This window comes from Pecten maximus, chromosome 5 (assembly GCF_902652985.1).
Source record: "Pecten maximus chromosome 5, xPecMax1.1, whole genome shotgun sequence".
In the NCBI taxonomy this organism is placed as follows: Eukaryota; Metazoa; Mollusca; class Bivalvia; order Pectinida; family Pectinidae; genus Pecten; species Pecten maximus.
The window spans coordinates 14,895,768-14,918,078 of NC_047019.1; the positions used below are offsets into that span (position 1 = coordinate 14,895,768).

General features: G+C 34.7%; 2 protein-coding genes across 2 annotated transcripts; one reads left to right on the forward strand and one right to left on the reverse strand.

Annotated features, from left to right (window-relative positions):
• Positions 1–1,952: 1,952 nt before the first annotated feature.
• LOC117327270 lies at positions 1,953–9,344 on the reverse strand. The gene is made up of 7 exons (XM_033884187.1): positions 8,749–9,344; positions 7,929–7,976; positions 7,444–7,520; positions 6,482–6,536; positions 6,014–6,191; positions 4,825–4,931; positions 1,953–4,554 (listed from the first exon to the last, which is right to left on the reverse strand). The coding sequence occupies exons 1-7, from the start codon at positions 9,091–9,093 to the stop codon at positions 4,405–4,407; spliced, it is 960 nt and encodes a 319-aa protein (XP_033740078.1). The 5' UTR covers positions 9,094–9,344; the 3' UTR covers positions 1,953–4,404.
• A 398-nt stretch (positions 9,345–9,742) lies between these two features.
• Positions 9,743–21,706, forward strand: LOC117327269 (acetyl-CoA acetyltransferase B, mitochondrial-like). The gene is made up of 12 exons (XM_033884186.1): positions 9,743–9,889; positions 11,512–11,562; positions 13,892–14,009; positions 14,300–14,395; positions 14,633–14,733; positions 15,848–15,940; positions 17,402–17,452; positions 17,677–17,830; positions 18,411–18,500; positions 19,203–19,316; positions 20,159–20,381; positions 20,685–21,706. The coding sequence occupies exons 1-12, from the start codon at positions 9,857–9,859 to the stop codon at positions 20,803–20,805; spliced, it is 1,245 nt and encodes a 414-aa protein (XP_033740077.1). The 5' UTR covers positions 9,743–9,856; the 3' UTR covers positions 20,806–21,706.
• The last annotated feature ends 605 nt before the right edge of the window (positions 21,707–22,311 follow it).

Here is a 22,311-nt window from a genome sequence, read left to right on the forward strand (position 1 = left end):
TGTCTTCTACACAACTTGTCACTGGAAATTCATACTTGAAGCATGGAGCAACCCAGATGAAGCGGTATGTTATGTATCAAATGTACTATATCTTGACCTTTGACCTACATCAAAGACAATATAACAGCCATTCTTGGCCTATAATTTCACATTCAGTGGGGGACTAACTCACCAAATTTCATCCCCAATATCTAAGATTGCCACAGTCACATTTGAATATAAACACATTTTACTGAGTCTTTCTTTAAAGATAAGTCTTTGTATGTGAAAACTGCACACTTAAAGATTTCATGATAAGCGATTAAGTTTCCCAAGGAAATTTTGATTTGTTGTGAATGACATTCCATAAGTGGCATACAACTGCTTTGATGAAAAATTTAGTTACATAAATATTACATTAAATATCCTGTTAAGGTGTCTTGATTTGGAGATGTAAGAAGTGGAAATTCCACAACTTGGCCAAGACCTCTAACTTCTGATGGAAGCTCTAACCAGCCTACAGCAATCCATCCACTAATGCTACAGAAGCATCAAGGTCCTATAATATACCTCCATCTATTAAGTCGGGTGCCAAATTTAATAGAAAATAGACTTTTTGGAAAAACTTTAGGAATTACACATGTAAGGTACCGGGTACCGTATTTGACCTAATACGGGCGCAGGGCGCGGGTAATTGACAGTGGGGGCGCCCTTATTAAGATTAGTTATTCTGAAGTTTTATGAAACAGACTATACCTTAGAGCAGAATACCCAAGGTTGTGGAAACGGTAAAATATTCCAGATGAAGATATCTAATCATTATCATATACAGCATGTATTAAGCTTAAACACCACTTGAATACTCCTGAAAACCATGCCAGCTGATCTTTAGACCAGAGAACATGTGTTCCACCATTTATGTTCAAATGGAACTCTTTTGTGTTCTATTTATAGAAACAGGTGATTTCCCAGATCATATCAGACATCATTTTCTTTGACCTAATAATTGATTTACAATGTCTTTTACTGGCTTTCTGTTCTGAACGAAAGTTATTTATCAACAAGAATGAAGTCTTTACTTTACCTTCAAATAAAGATGGTAAGTTATTATTTGTATGTGTTTAGTTTTGGGTGCTCTTTGCACTGACATGTCATCTGTAGCCTGTAGGAATACACAAAATGTGGCGAAAACATGTGCTCCAGTTACTTAATTTGCTGAAGAAAATTGAACACATAAAGTAGCAAAATATTTCACATATATTATTACTTTTGAACACCATTTTGACACTCAGTCAAAGATTTATTTCCTTGAAAAAAGGTAGGGGCGCCCTTATTAGGGCAGGCGCCCTTATTAGGTCAAATACGGTAATTCACCGATAGGTAACGTGGTACAAGGTGGATTGGTATTGTTTGATGCCTTGTAGTATCATGAATCCATTGTGTATGTATAGTACTTATTTATCTGGCTTGTGTAAAGAAATTCTACTTCTACAAGTTAATGACCTACTTATCATAATGAAGACGATGCCATATTTGGATGTAACTTTGTAAAAGGGAGGGAACAGGATTTAGTATTTATGGGCAAAATAGCTAATTGATGGAAAGTAATAAGTCGGAAGAAATTATTTTGAATAGGTGGTTTCAATCATTTGCAGCCTTTGAGTGGAATTAAGGATTCTCTTTTGACAGGCATCATGCATTAAATATTTTGAAAAGAAAAGGAGATGATCATGCCTTTGGTGTCTGGAATAGCATACATGGTAAGCAAGCTTATTAGTCAAAGATCAATAATGACAGACATGCAATATATAGTATGTCACAATTGATCTTTGACTAATGAGTGAGCTCAATGGCTGCACTATTTCAGTTCTAGCATGTTTCCAACACTAAGGGAATGGATGGCAGTCATGCTACATGCATATTCCAGCATATCAAGTGATCACTATCATGGCAAAATGATAACAAGAATTTTATATCGATCAACAAATTTAATAAGTAGAAAATGTAAAGGTAATACATATAGATAATCTAACAAAAAATTGGGACATCACAGTTTATAAAAATTGTTCCTTTCCATATACTAACTTGCTTAAATCGACAAGTAGAGATGTTTATTGTAGCTATACACAAAATCCTGTTAAACTTTTATACAAAGTTGGGAGTGTGCTTGACAACATTTTTGCTGAATTGCAAAAGACCAGAGTGTGGTTATGATCAGGAATGGGCTTATGGATGGGTAGATACAATAGAAAATTACATGGCAACAACATAAATTCTGTACTAACCAGTATTGAACTTTTATATCGATGGCAGTGAAATGACATCTTCATATAAACTAAAACAAATGTATTTAGTAGCTCAATTGTTTTAGATTGTATCTGTGTTAATAAGAGGCTCATATTTGTCTGGATAACTCGCTTGGTTTGCAACTTAACTGATACATTGTATATACATACTCTGATAATACTTCAATTTTAATAAAGAAATGCATAAATGGGTAATTCAGAAATATTTGAGACTTCAACATAATTCTATTAAGGTGTCTGGTGATACGGAATATAGAATACAATTGAATAAATCAAGTTGTTTTGAATATATAAAGTAAGTATAGCACTTTTAAGTAGGATTACAAATATGGCCTTTTTAGACCTAAAAGTGATATTAATTCTTCCTGTATGCCTAGTATAGGCTTATACACTATTCATCAGTTTAATACTATGGCAATTTTTGATGATTTTTTTTTGCGTAATACTCTTGTCTTCATGTTATAGATTTAATGATGCGAGTTTGATATACATTTTGTATACATTCATGTGGAGTTAACAGATAATGCTACCACACTTAACACAAATATTCTAATACAGTATATAATGCACTTTTTATAAAAAAAAAATACGATGTGAAAAATTGACTGAACACACACCAATACAAGCCATTTGAAGGCCATGTAGACCGACTGATCGCTAGTTTTATAACTTTATTAAAGTTGTATATTTTTCATGTAGCTGGTCTTTGATTTTTGTTGACTACCCAATCATGACTGCAGGTGCCATTATTGTCATTGCAAACTAAAAGCTCCTCGGTAAGAAGGGAAACCATTCCAGCTGCAGTTTTTAAAAGTTGAAATTATCTTTTAACAAGATAATAGTACATCCCTAGTTTTATCGCACCTTTCTTCTATCGTGTATAATATACCTGACAAAAATTTATATCTATTGTCTGCCAAAAACATACGGCACCATTTAGTATTCGGACAAGTATTTTTAGTTTTCGATACAGCAATTGAATTTTGATGGATATATTATTACTGTCTGCATCTGTCCATCCAAGTGATGCTAAATCTGAAAGGGAACTTTGCAAAACAAGACTGGTACAACCCAAAGTGCAACAGAAGGTAAGGTCCTGGTGTTCAACCACTCAAAAGAGGACAGACACCCCTGGCATTGAACTGACCACCATCAACTGGCACCGACCAGCACATGGAAGTAGTGGACCTGAATACCAACATCCTGGTGTCGTTCGATCATCAGCCTTTAAGAACACTACGAGACATCTCCGACACAAGAATGCATCCGACTAATTGATGTATACGGCATGGTACCACAAGCTAGAACTACTGATGTTAAGTATGACCTCATAAAAGTAGAGCTTGGCCATTTATATAAGCAAGTGTCTCCCCTAATATCACAGTGTCTGATCTGTCATCTGTACTTACAAAGTGAAACAAAGGGAAGTAACTGTGATAGATCAGAATGATACAGTGTAAGCTGGTTCTACTACAAGTGCTACTGCTTCTACTACATGTACTACTAATGCCCTACTCTCTTTCAGAAACAACAAACAAAATTCTGTTAAAATAACTCAAGCTAGCTGTTGAAAAAAGATTTGATTATCATATGTACTTCTAAGTTTTCCTTTTGACAGTCATACTAGTAATGTTTGCTTCATTGATACAAAATTTGTGTGACCAGCTGCAGCACACTGAGAGTAAAAAATGGCAGTTCACCTGTGCATGTAACATCATTTTCATTTCATGTTCAGGCCTGAGTAGCTCTGTCCAGTTTGTAACGTTAAAATTGTCACGCATATCAAACTTGTGAAAATCACAAGCCAGATGTTAAACAAGGTAGGATTTTTTTTTTTTTGCTTAATCTCGGAACCCCATCTACCCCTATTTCCAAGCTGAATAGACTTCTATCACCACCTATGTTAATATGTCAAAGCTTACCTGTGGCTGTGGATTTCAAATACATGTATAGTTTTAAATAAATAATCATTGATAAAATAAAGATGTTATTTTGATATGCCATTTGATAGAATATACTGCTCTCGTGTAACTTAATTAAGTGTAAAAAAATCTCTTTATTTTTTCAGTTTGTTTTTTTTCTTTCTGGAAATAAAATTTAAAAAAAAAACACCTGCTCACTATACACCAGTGCGTACTACACTCGAACTATTCAAATGTTCCTTGCTATAGCACATCTCATCATGATCATTCAACATATGGAAAAGACTTCGAGGTACAAGTCTTCCAGGACGACTGCCTAGAACATAAGTCTCGTAAGCAACCAACATCTGTAATAAAAAGGAAAATTGTCTAGATCTAATGGGCAATAATAGCAAGTTTGCATGAAAGAAAACAAACAGTGCATTTTTCTTTGTATGTATACTGTATATGTCATTTTCATAGCACTTGGTTCAAGTAATTTTTGAGGTCAAATGCCAAATCTGGCACATGCAGGTATCAAAAAATTTTGATTGAATATATACAGTATATTCAATTTGATTTATAACACCTAAAACAGGCACACTAAAAAAATGGTACGCAGTACTTTATCTAATTACCTGTTCTGCACATCGAATAAATGGCATCATTCCAACAGCAGTACCCAGACCTGGGCATAGAACACTCCTGATAGGCTCAACCCCTTCCCTTCTATTGTGCTTTTGAACTGAAAAAGAATGAAAACATTTTCTGAAATATTTGTTTTTAATCTAGGGTTTGGTTTGTTTTTGTTTAACATCCCATTAACAGCCAGGGTCATTTAAAGACGTGCCAGGTTTTGGAGGTGGAGGAAAGCCGGAGTACCCGGAGAAAAACCACCGACCTACAGTCAGTACCTGGCAACTGCAACTCGCAACCCAGAGGTGGAGGACTAGTGATAAAGTGTCGGGACACCTTTACCACTCGAACACCTCGGTCCCTTTAATCTTGAGATCATATCTTCCATAACATTGAAACTATAGATTTATTTTACTCTCTATTTCTCAGTGTCTGATCTGAATCAGCAAAGAGAAAATTTCCTTTTTGATTTACAGTAAGATCATTTTTAGGAGTTTTATAACAATCAATTCAAAAAATGAAAAAGACTTGCAACATATTTTTGATTTTTGGTTTTCATCAAAATCAGCAATAAGTTAGGTCAAGATTATAAAAAAAATTTAAAAAGAAAATGTTGACTCAAAAACATCTGGACACATCACTATCAAACAGAGTATTGCTAAAAAAATACATGTCCCTAACAGCCTCCACCAGCTACATTGTGTTACACTGTAATGATTTATAAAGAAACTTATCCAAGATACGAAGGTCTTTTATAAATGTGTGATCAAAGTTTGCCAAAGTTTTATCAAAATCCCTCAAGGAATGAAGCCGCTAGAATTCAAACAAACGATTATCTAAAAAAAGTAACAGTGATCTTGACACATCAACAATTAGACTCAAGGTGTGAGATATTATGGTCCTTTGTAATTGTAGTTGTCAAGGAATGAATTTTCCCAGATCACTGACATGGATTTTCTCAAAACAGTAACTTTGACCTTGACCGTACAGCCTTGAAACTGTAACTTATCAAAAAATATTATGGTCCTTTATAATTGTGTGAATTTTGATTGAGTCCCTCAAGGAATGAAGCTACCAGAGTGCTGACAATCTTTGGTGTTGGGATACTTACAAGACAGGCTGAGAGAAAAACTAGTCTCCGGTTTCACGGACTATAAGAAAACGAAATTCTGTTTGCTTTTTCCCACTTACCTGCCAGTATGACTGCTCGGAAAGCCAGGTAGGCATTAGGTGTGTTATCAACCTCCATCGGTATCCTCATTGTCGGGGCTGAGATGAGATACTTGATTGGTTGACCTTCGTTATACATTTCATCGACTGCCTCAGCATCAGCAGCCTCACCATAGGCAGGGATTAATGCTGCCTTGCCCTGAAGAAAATTGTGAACAGTACATCAATACAAACCTAGGTTAATTAACTTGACATATTTTCAAGAGAAAAGCTAGAAATCTGTTCATGGAACATGAACGCCCTTGTCCCCCCCCCCCCCCCCCCCCCCCCCTTTATTTCAACCTCCACAAATAGCCTAATAAAACTTCCTAAAAAACATCAACCTGTGTTGTGTCAGCGGATGGATTGACAGAATTGGCCAAGTCATATGGGGCATAAAAAAACGAGAAAAACAATAAAAGTGAAATAATGAGATATATGGCTACATACCACTATTAATTCACCGTCATGTTCCTTCCTGATCACATCCTGAAGTCTATGCTGCCTGAAATTAAACAACTTGATGAAGTTACATAATTAACCAAAGGAGTGCATTTGGTGAATGTTAATTGTCCACCTCATCAATCTCCTACATTTATACACTCTTTAAGAGTCTAGGCATCATGATTACTGGTAATTTAAAGTTGATTTAAAAACATTTTCTTGTAACATATAAAGTAGGCCCAGGTCATTCATTTATTAACGGAAATTGGCAGTTTTTCTCACCAGTACCTTGTAAGTTTAAAACAGGCTAATTTATGACCCAATTCATTTTGGTGTTGTGGAATGTGAAACCATTCATAGCTACAGACAAACTATATAATCTGAGTTTATGTGGAGTTACCCATAAATTGATTCCGTGTTCATAAATTAGAGTTTGAATTTTAGATGTACGTGTGCCGATTTCGGGTTGTTTCCATTTCGTTAACTTTGGGGCAATAGTTGATCATGAGAGCACAACATGAGATGGCCTTGATTTTCTTCCATTTTATTTTGAACTAAACATAAATCTTATCCCGGGTCGAATATTCCGGATACAAAACGAAAGTAGAAACTAAATGTAGGGGTTATCTCCCCCTGTTACCATTCAATAAACATAAAGGTATGTTTCTACCTGACCATAATTAATATAATTACAAGATAATATTAGACTATACAAGATTACTAATATGAATTTTATATATGTTACCAACAGAAAGCAGATATTCATGATGACAACAAATGACTAGGAAGGGAGATAACTCAACTTTGATCATATGCAAAGAAAAAGTGTCACCGATGCCACGCAACGGACTAACATTGGCCACATATTATCAGCATAAGATCTAGAAAAGAATCAGTTTGGAACTAAAAAGCAGTTCAAACTCAACACTTGCTACCTCATAGGGACTAGAGAAAGGGAGATAACTCACATCTGCCAGCCAAAATGCCTGGTGTACACCATGTCAATCCCTCCATCCATGAAGCCAAAGCTGTTTGCAGGAGACACCTGTAAACATGGAAATCAAAGGTTAGTGATATCCAGCAGCATATCATAGAAAATATTTGAAACAAATTGTTTGATTTATAACAAATTGTTTGATTTATTAAACAAAGTATTTCAGTAAACTGATCTACATTAAAACTCTTCACTCAGCCACGTTCGAGGAACTGAACATGGTGACATGTAGCATAAGTTGATTATTTATTCACATGTAACTGAAAAAAATATTGGTTGAAGTCACATATTCTATAATAAGTAATAGGTAATTGATTAGTGGGTCTTCATCAGGGATCAAATCTGCGACCCATGGATTTCTAGTACATTACAATACCAGAAGATGACTGATCACTATGTACTCGTTATACGATTTCAAACTGCCACTAACTTGTATCAGTGTTTTATGTTTTAACTTACCAAAGCATCAGCTGCTGGGGCTCCTTTGAAAATATCACCAACAGACACCTTCAATAGATATACATAAGATTAGTATTGACTGTTAAAACAAACGGTATAATCCGATATTATTTCCAGTTGTGATCACAGAATCATGGAAATCCATGAATGAAAAGACTTAATTAATTTTAAAAATTTACAAATAATAGATGTGGTGCTAAAAATGGCCAACACTGATATGATAGATTTTGGGTTCAATTGGTATAATAGCCTAGCTAGTAATATGAAGACAAAATAAATTCAATATGGCCTTAGCTTAATTCCATAAGAAAAAAACTTGGACTCTACCTCTTATATATATGGAAGATCTGATGGCCAAAGTTAGCTCTCGCCCAAACACCAAAGAGGAAAAATGTTTGGACTAGAAGGAGACAGCTAGGGTACTGGGTATTTGATGCTTGCTATAGCACTAATTAAGTTGGTATGTGGATTGTTATGGCTGGAGATTTGGAGGGGGTCATGCAATTCCTGTTTCACATATGGCAGACATGTGTTTTTCCTGTTCTTTTACATACACTGTATATGTAAATGTACATCTTTTTATTTTTATTACTTACTTTTTAAAACAAGAATAGTAATGTTGAGAAAATGTGAATAAGTATTAAATATGTAACATATGACAGGGAAAAAAAAATTCTCCCGCGACTAGACCAGGATTCAAACCTGGGCCCTTCGAACTATAGATGGATGACTAACCATTTGAGGTACCTATATAGCCACTGGATATCAGCCCAGTCTATTTCCGCTCTAAATAAAATACATTTCGTATATACATCCTTACCTCAACTCCACCGTCTTCACCACAGTGATCACTGAACACTCTTTCCCAAGCTTGCACCATTTTTGGGTTGAAGTCACGAAATTTGTATACCACCTTTATATCCCCTTCATCACTGTCATGTTCACTGCCCTCAATGGATCCAGTGTCTTCTGCTCTTTTATCAGTTTGTTCTTCTTGAGCTGCAGTCGTTGCTGCTACTTCTTTTCTTTCCATTTTTACTTTTTCCGTGTCGACGTCACTTTTTGTCTCTTTCGACTCACTTGTTTTTGTCTCTGTTGAAACACTTGCTTCTGTCTTGTCTTCTTTTTTATCCATTATTTCCTTTTCAGCTTCACTCTTTGACATGTCTTCTTCGGTTAAATTTTCACTGGTTTTATCTCAAGTTAAATATATTATTGTCTTCAAATCAAAGATATTCAACTTCAATCAGCCTTCCAGATTCTAAAATTTGATAGATACTATAATCTATTGGTTATAGATGCAATCTTGAATAGCAGACACACCGGCAACTGTAAATGCTTAAGAATACTTACATACGTAATTCCAATATACACCTGTAGAGTGGCAGTGCGTCATTCAGCTGGAAATAGTCATGATAGATAACCGGTGTCTAGCTAAAGAAAATCTATAACAAATTATTTTGAATTTTGGTCCGCTCAATTGAATGTTACATTCTCTTATTCAAATATGTTTCGTTGTCATGTTAAATTTCTAAAAACTATAATATGATTTTGTATTTTTTGTTTGTTTTTGTTTTACATAATCTCGACAAGTTGTGACTTCTGAAGCAGACAGATTAAACAGGGTATGAAATTCCCCCGAATCTGTCGTAATGTTTATTTTAACATCTTATGAGAACATTATATTGCCTGATATGATATATCTCTTATGTTTTTATTTGAATTAAAAGCTATGTGTTGAAATCGATATTAATATCGGTATGTTATTTGTTTAAGTGAGCGTTTCTAAAATCACCTGTATATTTATGCTGACTCTACTTTCGTTTGGAATTTAAAGTATTCGGAACGCCTCTAGACTTTCCGTGTCCTGTCGTGTATAACCCGACCTTGTGATTTTTTGGCTGTCCTACCGACTGCTTATTGTAAACATGAGCTTCAGAGTTTTTAACAGACTTGCACAGGTGATTTGAGCATTCCAATAACATTTTATTCTGTTGTTTTATGCACGATATTAATTCAGTGCAGTGTTTTGTTCGTTTTATGGGAAAACTCTGGTCATGTAACAATTGTATATACAATGGATACAGTAGATATCTAACTTAGGGCAAATTTGTTGCAAATAAACTGGTTTAGGTTTGGGTTTATGGTTTAAACCTGGTTTTCAAAACGGTTTGTAAACTAAAACTGGTTTGCTCTTGAGAAACAAATGCGAAATTCTAGTTTTCAATATGGTGTCCTTGGGAGAAAAAGCTTCAGAGCAGTATTTGAAACGTTAATACCTCCTGAACGCACAAAAATTCCCCGAATCCCAAATTATGTTGAAGACATACTTCCACAATTCAATGCAATGACAGGGACACGCATGCAGTTCTAGCAGACTTTCTTTCAAACACAAGGGAACACTGTCATACCAATGGGAAAACAATATTAATATTTATAATTTATATTTTATTTGTCCAGTCAAATGACACTACAAGCCATAGCTGGCAAGTTTGGAGCACATAGCGCACTTCAAGAGCACATTCTGCATGTGTGTTGACAACATTCGCCATCTTGTTTTCAGAAACGAAACCTTCCAAACCACAACCGGTGGTGGTTTGAATGGTTTAATAATTAAACTAGTTTAGGTTTATCAGAAACAAATGAATGAACCGGTTTCAGTTTAAATGTGGTTTGAAACTGGTTTACTCAACAAATGGAAAGTTTACAGAACCGGTTCGAAACTAAAACTGGTTTTAGGAGAACAAATTCGCCCTTAGTAATTAAACACTGATTTAGTTGAGCAATTTATTTGGTATAAACAGTACCAAGATCATACTCAATCCTGTTTGCTATCAGATAATCTCATGTTTTGATTAACTTCTGTACTGTAGTATGGTAAAGTATATTCTTACATATTACATACTGACATTAGTCTCCAGCTTTGGACAGTAAACTCAGGACTTATAGAACCACAGGGGTTGCATGTCCATGCAGTCTTATATTAAAGAAATGGCCAGAAATACCTATATATAAAGGTATTTCTGGCTATTCTTAATGTAAGATAAGACATGCCCCTGTGTTAGAACCCTTTAATATTTTGGTAAATGGAAATCTCAAAGTTTCCAAAATTTTGACTAATCAAAGTGGAGATTTTAAAAGCCAAATTTTGCTAAAAACTGAGATTTTTTCTGTTTATATAGTTGTACTCAGATGAGAAATAAAAGATGACTGAATTTAAGAGTAAAATACAAATCTCCAATTCGGAAAGACTTTAATTCAAGGCCGAAATCTTATGGTTTCAAGTTTTGACCCCTTATGACAGATAATATATTAATTGACTTTACCCAGCTAGTACATGTATAATATGTTATGTATAGCCCATATTAGTAAAGTTTCATTGTGACTTGAATACCCGAGGGAAATGCCAATGAAAAGATGAAAATTCTAGCATGACAGGTAAATATAATATCTGGGCATGTTCACCGAGGAGGAAACTGAAAGCTGATGTACTTTGTTTGTATCTTTGACTTTAAGTATCCAGATGTAATTATTTCTGTTGACTTACAGCTGTCGCTTCAGAATGTTAACATTATTTTTTCAGAAGTCAGCTAGACAAGGTGTCCGGTCTTTCACCAAAATCAACGGATTAAATGTAAGTGTAAGAAATTAAACTAAAGAACCTGGAGTCAGGTAGGGTTAGTATTAATTAAGGAAACTATTAAAATGTTTAAATTTAGGCATGATAAAGTCTTAATTTATCTATAAGTGTGTTTCTGTTTAAGCCACAGAAATAAGCTGTTATTGTCGAGTGTCTTCCATAAGTAGAGTCCTTGCATATTTTCATCCTGACAGTAAGTATTATAAAATTATAAAAATATTATAAGGCTGTAATGGCTGCGTGGCTAGCAAACTTGTCTCGAAAGAAGAATCGGTCACTTATTTAAAGACTGAAATAAGTTCCTTGACTTATTAACTCTTTGACCTATGGGACACAGTAACATTGAGTTATTATACAATACTTCAAGTCAAGTTTAGGATATCTAAGTCCTTAAGACAGTTATCTATAGTGGTAGGACACTGGACTAGTGATCCAAGGATGTGATCAAAGGCTCACTAGTTTGAGTAGTGGTACTGGCATTGTGTTGTATCCTTGAACATATTATACTTTACTCTGCTGTTTCCTGTCAACTCGGCTGTAATGAATACATGATATTGCAGTGTTTGAAATGTCATGTATAAGCTGTTATATATATGGTCAAATGACAGCTCTAACTGTTTTCTCCCCAGGAAGTTGAGAATGAAAATTGCTGATAGGAAAATGCCTGATAAATGGCATTTAAAGTTGTGGTAGTGATGTTATTTTGATAAGTTGTCTCCCTTGGTATAAGTTGTAATATTGAGGCTATTTTTTTAAGTTATCTCCCTTTATATAAGTGTAATAGGTGGTGTCAGACAGGACGATAACTCAGTCGACGGTTAAGCATTTATTAAGTAGATAAAAATACCCTGCAATAGACAAATACAAATATACACTAAAAACTCTCTCACACTCAAGGGAAATAACTCTCAACCTTGAAAAATATAGTTTTACCACATGTACTCTTCTTACACACTATCTCGAATTACAGATTATCTTTAGAATAAAACAAGATTACATATCTTAACAATAATAATATACATAAAGAGTATACATATTCTTTTTTAACCATATCATTGATTCCATATACATTTATCTCTTACATTGTAACTTAACAATTGTCTACAGAAAGCGCTGAGAGCAACTAAAAACAACTTTGAACAACTCACCCTACATATAATGCAGTGGTATCTATTTACGGATTCGTAATGGACTTTGTCTCCTACATTTTCACTACATATTCCTAAATAGACAAAATACAATATTTCTGAATAATGACATACTGATTAAAATATCCGGCAAATAAATTATCAATACATGTATATAAATTCAAACTGGAAAAAATAGTATTACTCAATCCTAGAAAGAATTCCATAATATTAACCTTATAGTAATTTATTATGATTTATATTATAAATAATAAATTACATACAATTACCAACAATGATATAAGAATACAATGATAATGATAACTTACCAATAAGCCCATCCCTCTTGAACAGATTGTTATCTACCGCTCTCTTAGCTGGCCTGGAATAAAACTGACTCAATCTTTCCTTACATTCTAAACTGTCTAAAAAGCATGCCTTTTTCCTGCTCTAGATGTTATCCAATAAAAACAACCGGTCAAGTTCAGTCCACAGGTCAGTCTAAGTTCAAAGGTCTAACTTTATGCATGTATATATCTACCAAGTAAAACTACACACAGGTAAACACTGTTCACACTGTCCATTAGCTCCAGGGCATATTACCTGGCTGCTAACACATGTATGTTTATTACACCTCTATTAAAATACATTACAAATTGAGCACATAAATATATAACATTACAGATTGATTACATTTCCTAAAACATACAATAATAATTTATAATACAAATTTTACACTACTACATAAGTTGTAATATTGAGGCTATTTTGATATTATTCTATCTCCCTTGTATAATCAGGGATTGGGAAGGATGATTTACCACTGTTTACTTATGGTCTTTGTGTTTCACAATTTGCATCAAGACAATTGGAAAAAAAAAATGTGCATAACGCATATGGCCAATCGTTCTTCTTTCTTAACCCCTGTAAAAGTTTAGGTAATGAAGCAATTTGGGGAGTGATCTCCCCTGTATAAGTAGTGGTAATGAAGCAATTTGGTGAGTTATCTCCCCTTAATAAATTATGGAAGAAAGTAATTTCGGGAGTTATCTTCCCTGTATATGTTGTGGTAATGAAGCAATATGGGGAGTAATCTCCCCTGTATAAGTTATGGTAGTGAAAGTCTTTGGTGAGTTATCTCCCTTGAATAAGTTGTGGTGGTAAAGTCATGTTTATGAGTTGATTGGTTTATTTAGGATGTTGTGATCGTGAGTGCTGTGAGGACACCAATAGGATCGTTCCTCAGCAGTCTGTCGGAACTCTCCGCTCCACGACTCGGCTCAGTTGCCATCAAGGAAGCCATCAGCAGGGCAGGTAAATCAAAACGATGCATAATGATCCTTTACTACATATACTCACAGGATCTTGGCAGAAGTTCCCAACATGGTCTGTATAATGTTATGATGTAATAAATATTATGATATAATGGACTGTTGACTGGGAATTTGTGCCAAGTTCCTGTCCTTGTACTTATTTAGACATTATAACACATTTACTCCCAGATCTCACATTATTAACTATATAGTCAGTTATATAACAAAATCATCAACAGCAATATTCAATGTAAAAAATGTTTAGTTGTAAATATCCTATTATTGATACAGGGATTGAAGGTGATGCTGTAAATGAAGTGTATATGGGCAATGTTTGTCAGGCTGACGAAGGACAAGCACCATGTCGACAGGCTACCCTGGGAGCTGGTAAGTCTAAAATGGAAGTGACTTTCAAAAGATAAACTGTGTTTTTGTCCCAAATTCCTCAATATATACGGTGTCTTTTCAAGTAGATTAACACCATCATCAAAATTCTGCAATACAAATAACAACACACTATAAAGTTTATTAGTCTCACAAGACTTCTGTAATATAAATGGTTGTATGTCTTTAGATATGACTTTTGTTTTAAACCTGTTACCATGGTGATATTTCCATCATCAGGTCTGCCAATCACCACGCCAACAACAGCTATCAACAAAGTGTGTGCATCTGGTATGAAGTCAGTCATGATGGCCAGCCAGAATCTCATGTGTGGCCACCAGGTACAGTATTTAGTCAGAGGTGTGTCCAACAGGAGTAAACATCTAGTATTTAGTCTGAGGTGTGTCCAACAGGTGTAAACATCTAGTATTTGGTCAGAGGTGTGTCCAACAGGTGTAAACATCTTGTATTTGTCTAAGATGTGGCCAAAAGGTGTGTCAATCTAATATTAAGACTCAGGTGTGGCCAACAGGTGTGCCAATCTAGTATTTAGTCTCAGGTGTGTCAATCTAGTACCAGGTATTTAGTATCAGGTTTGGCCAACACGTGTGTCAATCTAGTATGGAGTCTCAGGTGTTGATAGTCTACATTGTTGATAGTCTACATTGTTGGTAGTCTACATTGTTGGTAGTCTACATTGTTGGTAGTCTACATTGTTGGTAGTCTACATTGTTGGTAGTCTACATTGTTGATATTCTACATTGTTGGTAGTCTACATTGTTGATATTCTACATTGTTGGTATTCTACATTGTTGATATTCTACATTGTTGGTAGACTACACTGTTGATATTCTACATTGTTGGTATTCTACATTATTGGTAGTCTACATTGTTGATAGTCTACATTGTTGGTAGTCTACATTGTTGGCAGTCTACATTGTTTGGTAGTCTACATTGTTGGCAGTCTACATTGTTGGTAGTCTACATTGTTGATATTCTACATTGTTGGTAGTCTACATTGTTGGTAGTCTACATTGTTGGTAGTCTACATCTTGTATATCAGGACATGATGTCCAGATTCCATGATCCAAGATGGCTGCAATGGCTTCTGAATCGCTGATACCTTCTATGCTATAACTTCTTTTGATATGATTTTATTCAGAGTTGATAATAAATGGTAATTGTGAGACACCATGTTCAGCTTATCTACTTTTAGCTACTGTAGGCCCAGATGGAAATGTGGGAGTGGGGCCCGGAGAAAATCCGTGTTGTCATTCAGATACCATTAAATGTCTAATGGAGGACCGCTGCACCACCCAACCACCCAACCACCCAACCACCAAACCACCCAACCACCCATATGATTTCTGTAGTTCTTACCTTGTAGCTGTATTTTAAACAGAACTGATTGTTATCATACTGAATGTTTTCATTTCTTCCGTATCCTTCACACAGGAGGTGATGGTGGCCGGAGGGATGGAGAGTATGTCCAAAGTTCCCTACTACATGACCCGGGGACAGACACCTTACGGAAAGGTCGAACTTAGGGTGAGCACACACTAGTTAATATATAATACTAGGGTGAGAACACACTAGTTAATATGTAATGTTCAGTTTTAGTTGAACCCGCCATCACATTCAGCCATGTTCCCATTAAGAACAACCATGTCCTGGTGGACGCAATGAGAATGCGGTATGGACTTGTACATTTTAGAAAGATGCAGCAGAAACCTATAAAGATGTGGTGTTGTCTTCATGGATGTGGACGAATAATGAACATTTAAAAAAGATATGGCAAGGATGTGGTCGAATCAAGACACATTAAAAGCTGAATAAGGACATAGAAAGAAAGGTATAGACATAGTAATGACAGACTTCATAGAGACAATAGATTTATAGTGTAGATGGAAAGGAATGTATTTGTGTTCTCACTGCATTCTTACTTTCAGGCAGTGCTTACAATGTTTATGACAACAGGTTATCCCTGCGTCTATGCCACATTCAGAGACTCCGGTATGAAATATTGGGTTGAAGTCAACTTACTGTATCACTATCATTTCAACCATGATGAATTAAAACACAGTTTCTCTTCACCTTGTTGTGATTCAAAGAAAGCAGGATCTACTTGATGAATAAGTTGCAGTTTTGATGCTGAGAAGAAGGAATAGAAGACAGCCTAGGCTTTGTTGGATTCGCCTTTAGTTTTTTGTCTAAAAAGATTGTAATTTAGCCATTATGATAGGGTATTGACAGAAAAAACTAAATGTCAAGCAGTACTTGCTGGAAGTGAACAAACGCAGTGAGAACGTGGTAGGTACAGGGTTCACACTTTGTCCATGTGTAGAAGACAACCTTGACTGTCAGTTTGATTCACTCCAATCTTTTTGTTGCAATTTGGCAATTATGATCGAGTGATGACAGAAAAAACAAGTGAAGTAATTAATGGAAGTGGACAGAATGAGAACGTAGTGGGTGCAAGGTTCACACTTGGTCCAAATGTAGAAAGATCTTTTTGGCCATAGTAAGAATGCATTGAGCGTGGTACACACTAGTCCAGGTGTAGAAAGATCTTTTTGGCCATAGTAAGAATGCGTGGTACACACATGATGGTAAGGAATTAGCAGACATGTTTTGGATGCAGTAAGAACCTGGTAGGGAAGTAATGAAGATGTGTTGTGAATGGGAAACCTGCATAATTGTCCATTTTGATCACATCTTCACTGTGTTTCTCGATATTTTCAGGACATAATGCCTTCTTCATGATCTTCGTCTGAGCATGATGGCCGCTTTAGTTATGGTCATTGAAGTCATTCAGTGGCAAGTCTGGGATGAGACAAAAGGAAACAGATGAGTTCCAAAGCATGAACTCGCTGTTTTCAATCATTATTTGTATTGAAGATAAACATGTTTCCTTAAGATATTAAAAGACATGATATTATCTTTAAAATCATCTGTAATATGTTCTGATATGACTTATTACTTTGTTAATGATATACCTTACTATTGTAGGATGGTATCGTGTCAGATGGCCTAACAGATGCATATGACCACATACATATGGTGAGTTTTTAGGTTGATATAAATATCCGCGGCTCCCATTTAGGTGGAATTAAGTACCCGCAGGGCTTAACATCCTTCTTTTGTTTATAACTGAGCTGAGGACACTTGAAAAATGTGTCTTTTAATTTAGTACTGGAATATCGAACCTTATAGTATTTTTGTGTTGCTGAGTGTAACATTACTGTAACAAACTGTTTGTTTACCATGTAAATTCTGTTTAACAGGGTGCATGTGCCGAGAACACAGCCAAGAAGTACGGGATCGGTCGGGAGGAACAGGACGAGTACGCCATTAGGAGTTACAAACTCAGCCAGAAAGCTGCCTCTGAGGGCTTGTTTGATAAAGAAATCACACCTGTGGAAATCCCTAAGAAAAAAGGTATTGTTAGAAGACAACATGATAAAAATGCAACACAAATGATGCATGAAAAAAAGTATAACCTTGTGGAAAATTGATGCAAAGTTTTTTAAAATGAAAAACATTCCCTGCAATTTCCTGCAATGCACACAAAATGTTTGCAACTAGCTGCAACAACCTGTGAATTCTTGCAATAAGTCCTAACTTTATTTATTTTACAACAATTGAGAAGCAAGTTATATCAACTTATATTAATCACGCTTGTTGGCCTGGATTGAGAGGGTGCCAGAATCAGATGAAATTCTATGCTCTTTTCTAATGTTAGCATTTAAAGAATCAGTATTTGCTTATAGTTTGAAGTAAACTGATGTTCCCAGTTAAAGGAGATTTGTTTCCTTTTTGCATTTCTGATACATAACACTCCATTGGTAAGAATGACCTTCCTTGGTCATTCCCTAGCAGCATAAGCATCCCTAAATAACTAATCAGTGGAAAATCACTTTCAAATATTGTTATATAGATTTTGATTGGCTGTTTGCTATGTTGATATTGATTGGCTGTTTGCTATGTTGACATTGATTGGCTGTTTTCATTATAACAGGTGATCCAGTCATCGTCAACACTGATGAGGAATACAAGAAGGTCAATTTTGATAAATTTGCATCACTACGAACAGTGTTCAAGAAAGACGGTCAGTATTTCAATAAACATGTGTTCTCCAACAAGCATTTAGGGTATCATTATTTTTTAAATTTTGAAAAATAGGAGATACAAGATTTTACTTGATAAAAAAAATAATTGATAAATGAGAGACAGACATCAGAAGATACAGTCTTAACCTTCATATTTAAATGTTTGAAAAACTTACATTATCTTATCTTAACCTTCATATTTATATGTAGGAAAAACTTATATTATCTTGTCTTAACCTTCATATTTATATGTAGGAAAAACTTATATTATCTTATCTTAACCTTCATATTTATATGTATGAAAAACTTATATTATCTTGTCTTAATCTTCATATTTATATGTAGGAAAAACTTATATTATCTTATCTTAACCTTCATATTTATATGTTTGAAAAACTTATATTATCTTATCTTAATCTTCATATTTATATGTTTGAAAAACTTATATTATCTTATCTTAACCTTCATATTTATATGTTTGAAAAAATTATATTATCTTATCTTAACTTTCATATTTATATGTATGAAAAAACTTATATTATCTATCTTAACTTTCATATTTATATGTATGAAAAACTTCTATTATCTTATCTTAACCTTCATATTTATATGTATGAAAAACTTATATTATCTTATCTTAACCTTTATATGTATGAAAAACTTCTAGTATCTTATGAAGAAATCTTTTTAATCGTTGACAGGGACCATCACAGCCGCTAATGCCAGTACACTAAATGATGGAGCAGCGGCGATGGTACTGATGACAGCCAAGGCCGCAGAACAACATGGAGTCAAACCTCTCGCCAGAGTCGTCGGTACGAACTCACTAACATGTTGTCTTACTCTTGTGTGAGGCAATGATTCAATTTTTGTAGAGGCTTGTATAACATGGGCAATTTTAGTCTAAATGAGAGGACCAGAGTTGTTCATTTATGTGGATGGACCTAGTGATTTTTTTTTTTTTCTGAAGAGGCGTTTATGTCTGAAATATTACATTAAAAACAGACAAACCACTTTGTCTGCATAAACGAACAGGCTGCTGGTTTAAATTGATATATACATGTACATGTATATTTAAATGCTCTTTTTGAAGTACATTTGTATGGTAGAACCTGTTTTAAGTCAAATGTCTCAAATATTTATCCCTGTTAAAAATTGCAAACAATGTTAAAATTTTAAGAGAACTCATTTTAACACATAATCATATTTAAAAACATAAGCGCAATTATGAATTAAAACAGGCAAAATCTGTTCATAGAAAACAATGTAATGGGAGTGTGATTTGCTTGGTCGTTAATTAGGGGAATGCTTCCAGCACGACAAATGCAAAAATAAAATTACCCCTGAAATATGTACACTTCAGTCTATTTAAACACTGATCAGTAGAACCTGGTTCACATTGAATTATAATGAGTCAAATAATTGGTCTTATGTTTAAAAAAATCATTTTTGCTGATCTGCATTTTCCTGTCATTCTTACTCAGATTTTTCAGATGAGTTTAAAACTATCTGATCTATAGAGACAATTTATCTATAGAGACAATTTTCTATAGAGACAATTTTTCTATAAAGACACTTTATTTTTGAACACTTTTATGTTTTCTAACAATTTCAATTACATTTCATTTTAGACAGGTTTTACTATTCACTGTTCCAGGTTTTGCCGACGCAGCTATTGCCCCGATCGACTTTTCCACGGCCCCCGCCCACGCTGTCCCCAAAGTCCTGGCTAACACCGGGGTGAAGAAGGAGGACATCGATATGTGGGAGATCAACGAGGCCTTCAGTGTGGTCATCCTGGCCAACATCAAAGAGCTGGACATCGACATCAACAAGGTCAACATCCATGGTGGAGCGGTCAGCATCGGTCATCCCATAGGGTAGGTGTGGTCAGCTCTGCCTGTTCAGATAGTACTGGTGTATTATATGGGTATGCCCTCTCTGTTTTTACATACCACAATGTGAACTTTAACCTGAAAACTTCAGAATTTGAAATGTGAAAAGTTAACAAACAGAGGATGTCTTTGTCAATATCACAAAGGGGTTAGTCTACAAAATAGTTAACAAAGAATGCAAGATGTACATATCTTATCTTCAGTAAATTTTCATAAGATCATTGGCAACAAATCACACACATTCTGTGATCAAAGTTTTCAGAAAATTTTTTGAACTTATTTTTTCAGAATGTCTGGAACCCGTATCACTGGTCATTTGGTACACAATCTACAGCCCGGACAGAAAGGAATGGCAGCCATTTGTAACGGTGGGGGTGGCGCGTCGGCCATCTTGATCGAGAAATTATAATTGTAGAGAATGTGTGATACAGATTTACTACAGATACCAGTGATATCAGGGACTTGTATAGAAACAATCGGAGGTGTGAGGTTTTACGGTTGGTCATCTTTAACAAACTTTTCTATATACTCATAATTAAAGTGCTTGGACATCGGTCTCGTTTTACAAGGTCTATGTATTCAGCATTTGTAAATAAATGTACATTTCATAGAACACTCGGAATCATACTGTACATATCTTCGTTTGGCTAGCCTCTGGCATTGCTTCACATTACTTGTGACCAACACAACACCTTTAATTGTTATCTTTTTTTTTTTTTTTTTTTTGAGATTGTGCACAAAATATTCAACTGAGATTCATGATTAATTTATTCACTTACCGAGTTGTCCACGAAAAGCCAAGGAACTTTGTAGTAAAATTGAATTTTATGCATTTTCTTACTATACTGTGTACACAGTCAGCAATTATTTTGTTACAACTTTTATCCCTTACAAAACAAATTATTTATTGTTGTTATCTTCTCCCAAATGTCATTTGATCAAAATATTGTTGTTGTTTTCTACCATCATACACTTAATTTTACTAAGCTAAGACCAGGGCTTTCTTCATTAATAATGCAACCTATATAAAAGATTTTTTCAAAGTACTTTTTAATTTCCCGAGCATATCAGCATGTGTTTTGCGATAATTTAAGAATCATTGAAATAGATTGAATGCTGTCTTCACAATCTCAAAAAAAAAAAGAAAAAAAATTTAAGAAGAATTCACTTAAAAAGTATCACCTTCAGTGGTGGAGGGGGACATCAAGCCATAAGATGGCAGACTTATATTCCATAGATCTGAATTGTGATACAGTACTAAGATGTTTTATGAGAAATGTATGATATTAAATGGTGCGTGATATGTGGAATCTGTCGTTCCTTATTTTTTTATATACATATACATTGAGTTGCTTCCCTTTGCCCACAAAGACAGTATATAAATATAAATCCTGTGTGTATTTTTTGAGAGCGAATTAACTTATCTTATTTGACTTACGTGATAGAATTACATATATATATTGCTGGATTTATTTACAAGTACCAATGTTTGCTCTTGGTGACTACCATTTTTCCACCAGCTAATAGCGAGTCTTTTTACCTCAACTCTAGTCTTGGTTTTTAACTCTTTATTTGGATATAATGAAATTGTAATGACAGAAACAGGTAATTACTCATTAAAATCTTTATATATATGCTGGCCGGGACAGATAATTAATAACTTGTTAAAATCTTCATATACAGTAATACCGTACTCTGGTAGGCAGCGACTTGTCAGATGGGCAAGTGTCAGAGATAGTTAATTGCTCATTAAAATCTTTATTTCATTGTATAGGTACATTGTAGGTAGTAAATAGCTCATTAAATGTCTCTAGTGGCCAAGACAGGTACTAAATTCCTTAATAAATCTCTATATACTATATAGGTATAGTGACTCGTTTTACTCGTCTGATATCTGTAGTCACTGAGACAGGTA

Coding starts and splice junctions, on each gene's coding strand:
- LOC117327269 (XM_033884186.1), top strand. CDS start 9,857: ATGAGCTTCAGAGTTTTTAACAGACTTGCACAG. Junction 14,010..14,299: donor GGAAGCCATCAGCAGGGCAG/GTAAATCAAAAC, acceptor TTATTGATACAG/GGATTGAAGGTGATGCTGTA. Junction 20,382..20,684: donor AGCATCGGTCATCCCATAGG/GTAGGTGTGGTC, acceptor TTATTTTTTCAG/AATGTCTGGAACCCGTATCA.
- LOC117327270 (XM_033884187.1), bottom strand. CDS start 9,093: ATGTCAAAGAGTGAAGCTGAAAAGGAAATAATGGATAAAAAAGAAGAC. Junction 6,537..7,443: donor AGGCATTTTGGCTGGCAGAT/GTGAGTTATCTC, acceptor GTTTAATTTCAG/GCAGCATAGACTTCAGGATG. Junction 6,192..6,481: donor ATGACGGTGAATTAATAGTG/GTATGTAGCCAT, acceptor AATTTTCTTCAG/GGCAAGGCAGCATTAATCCC.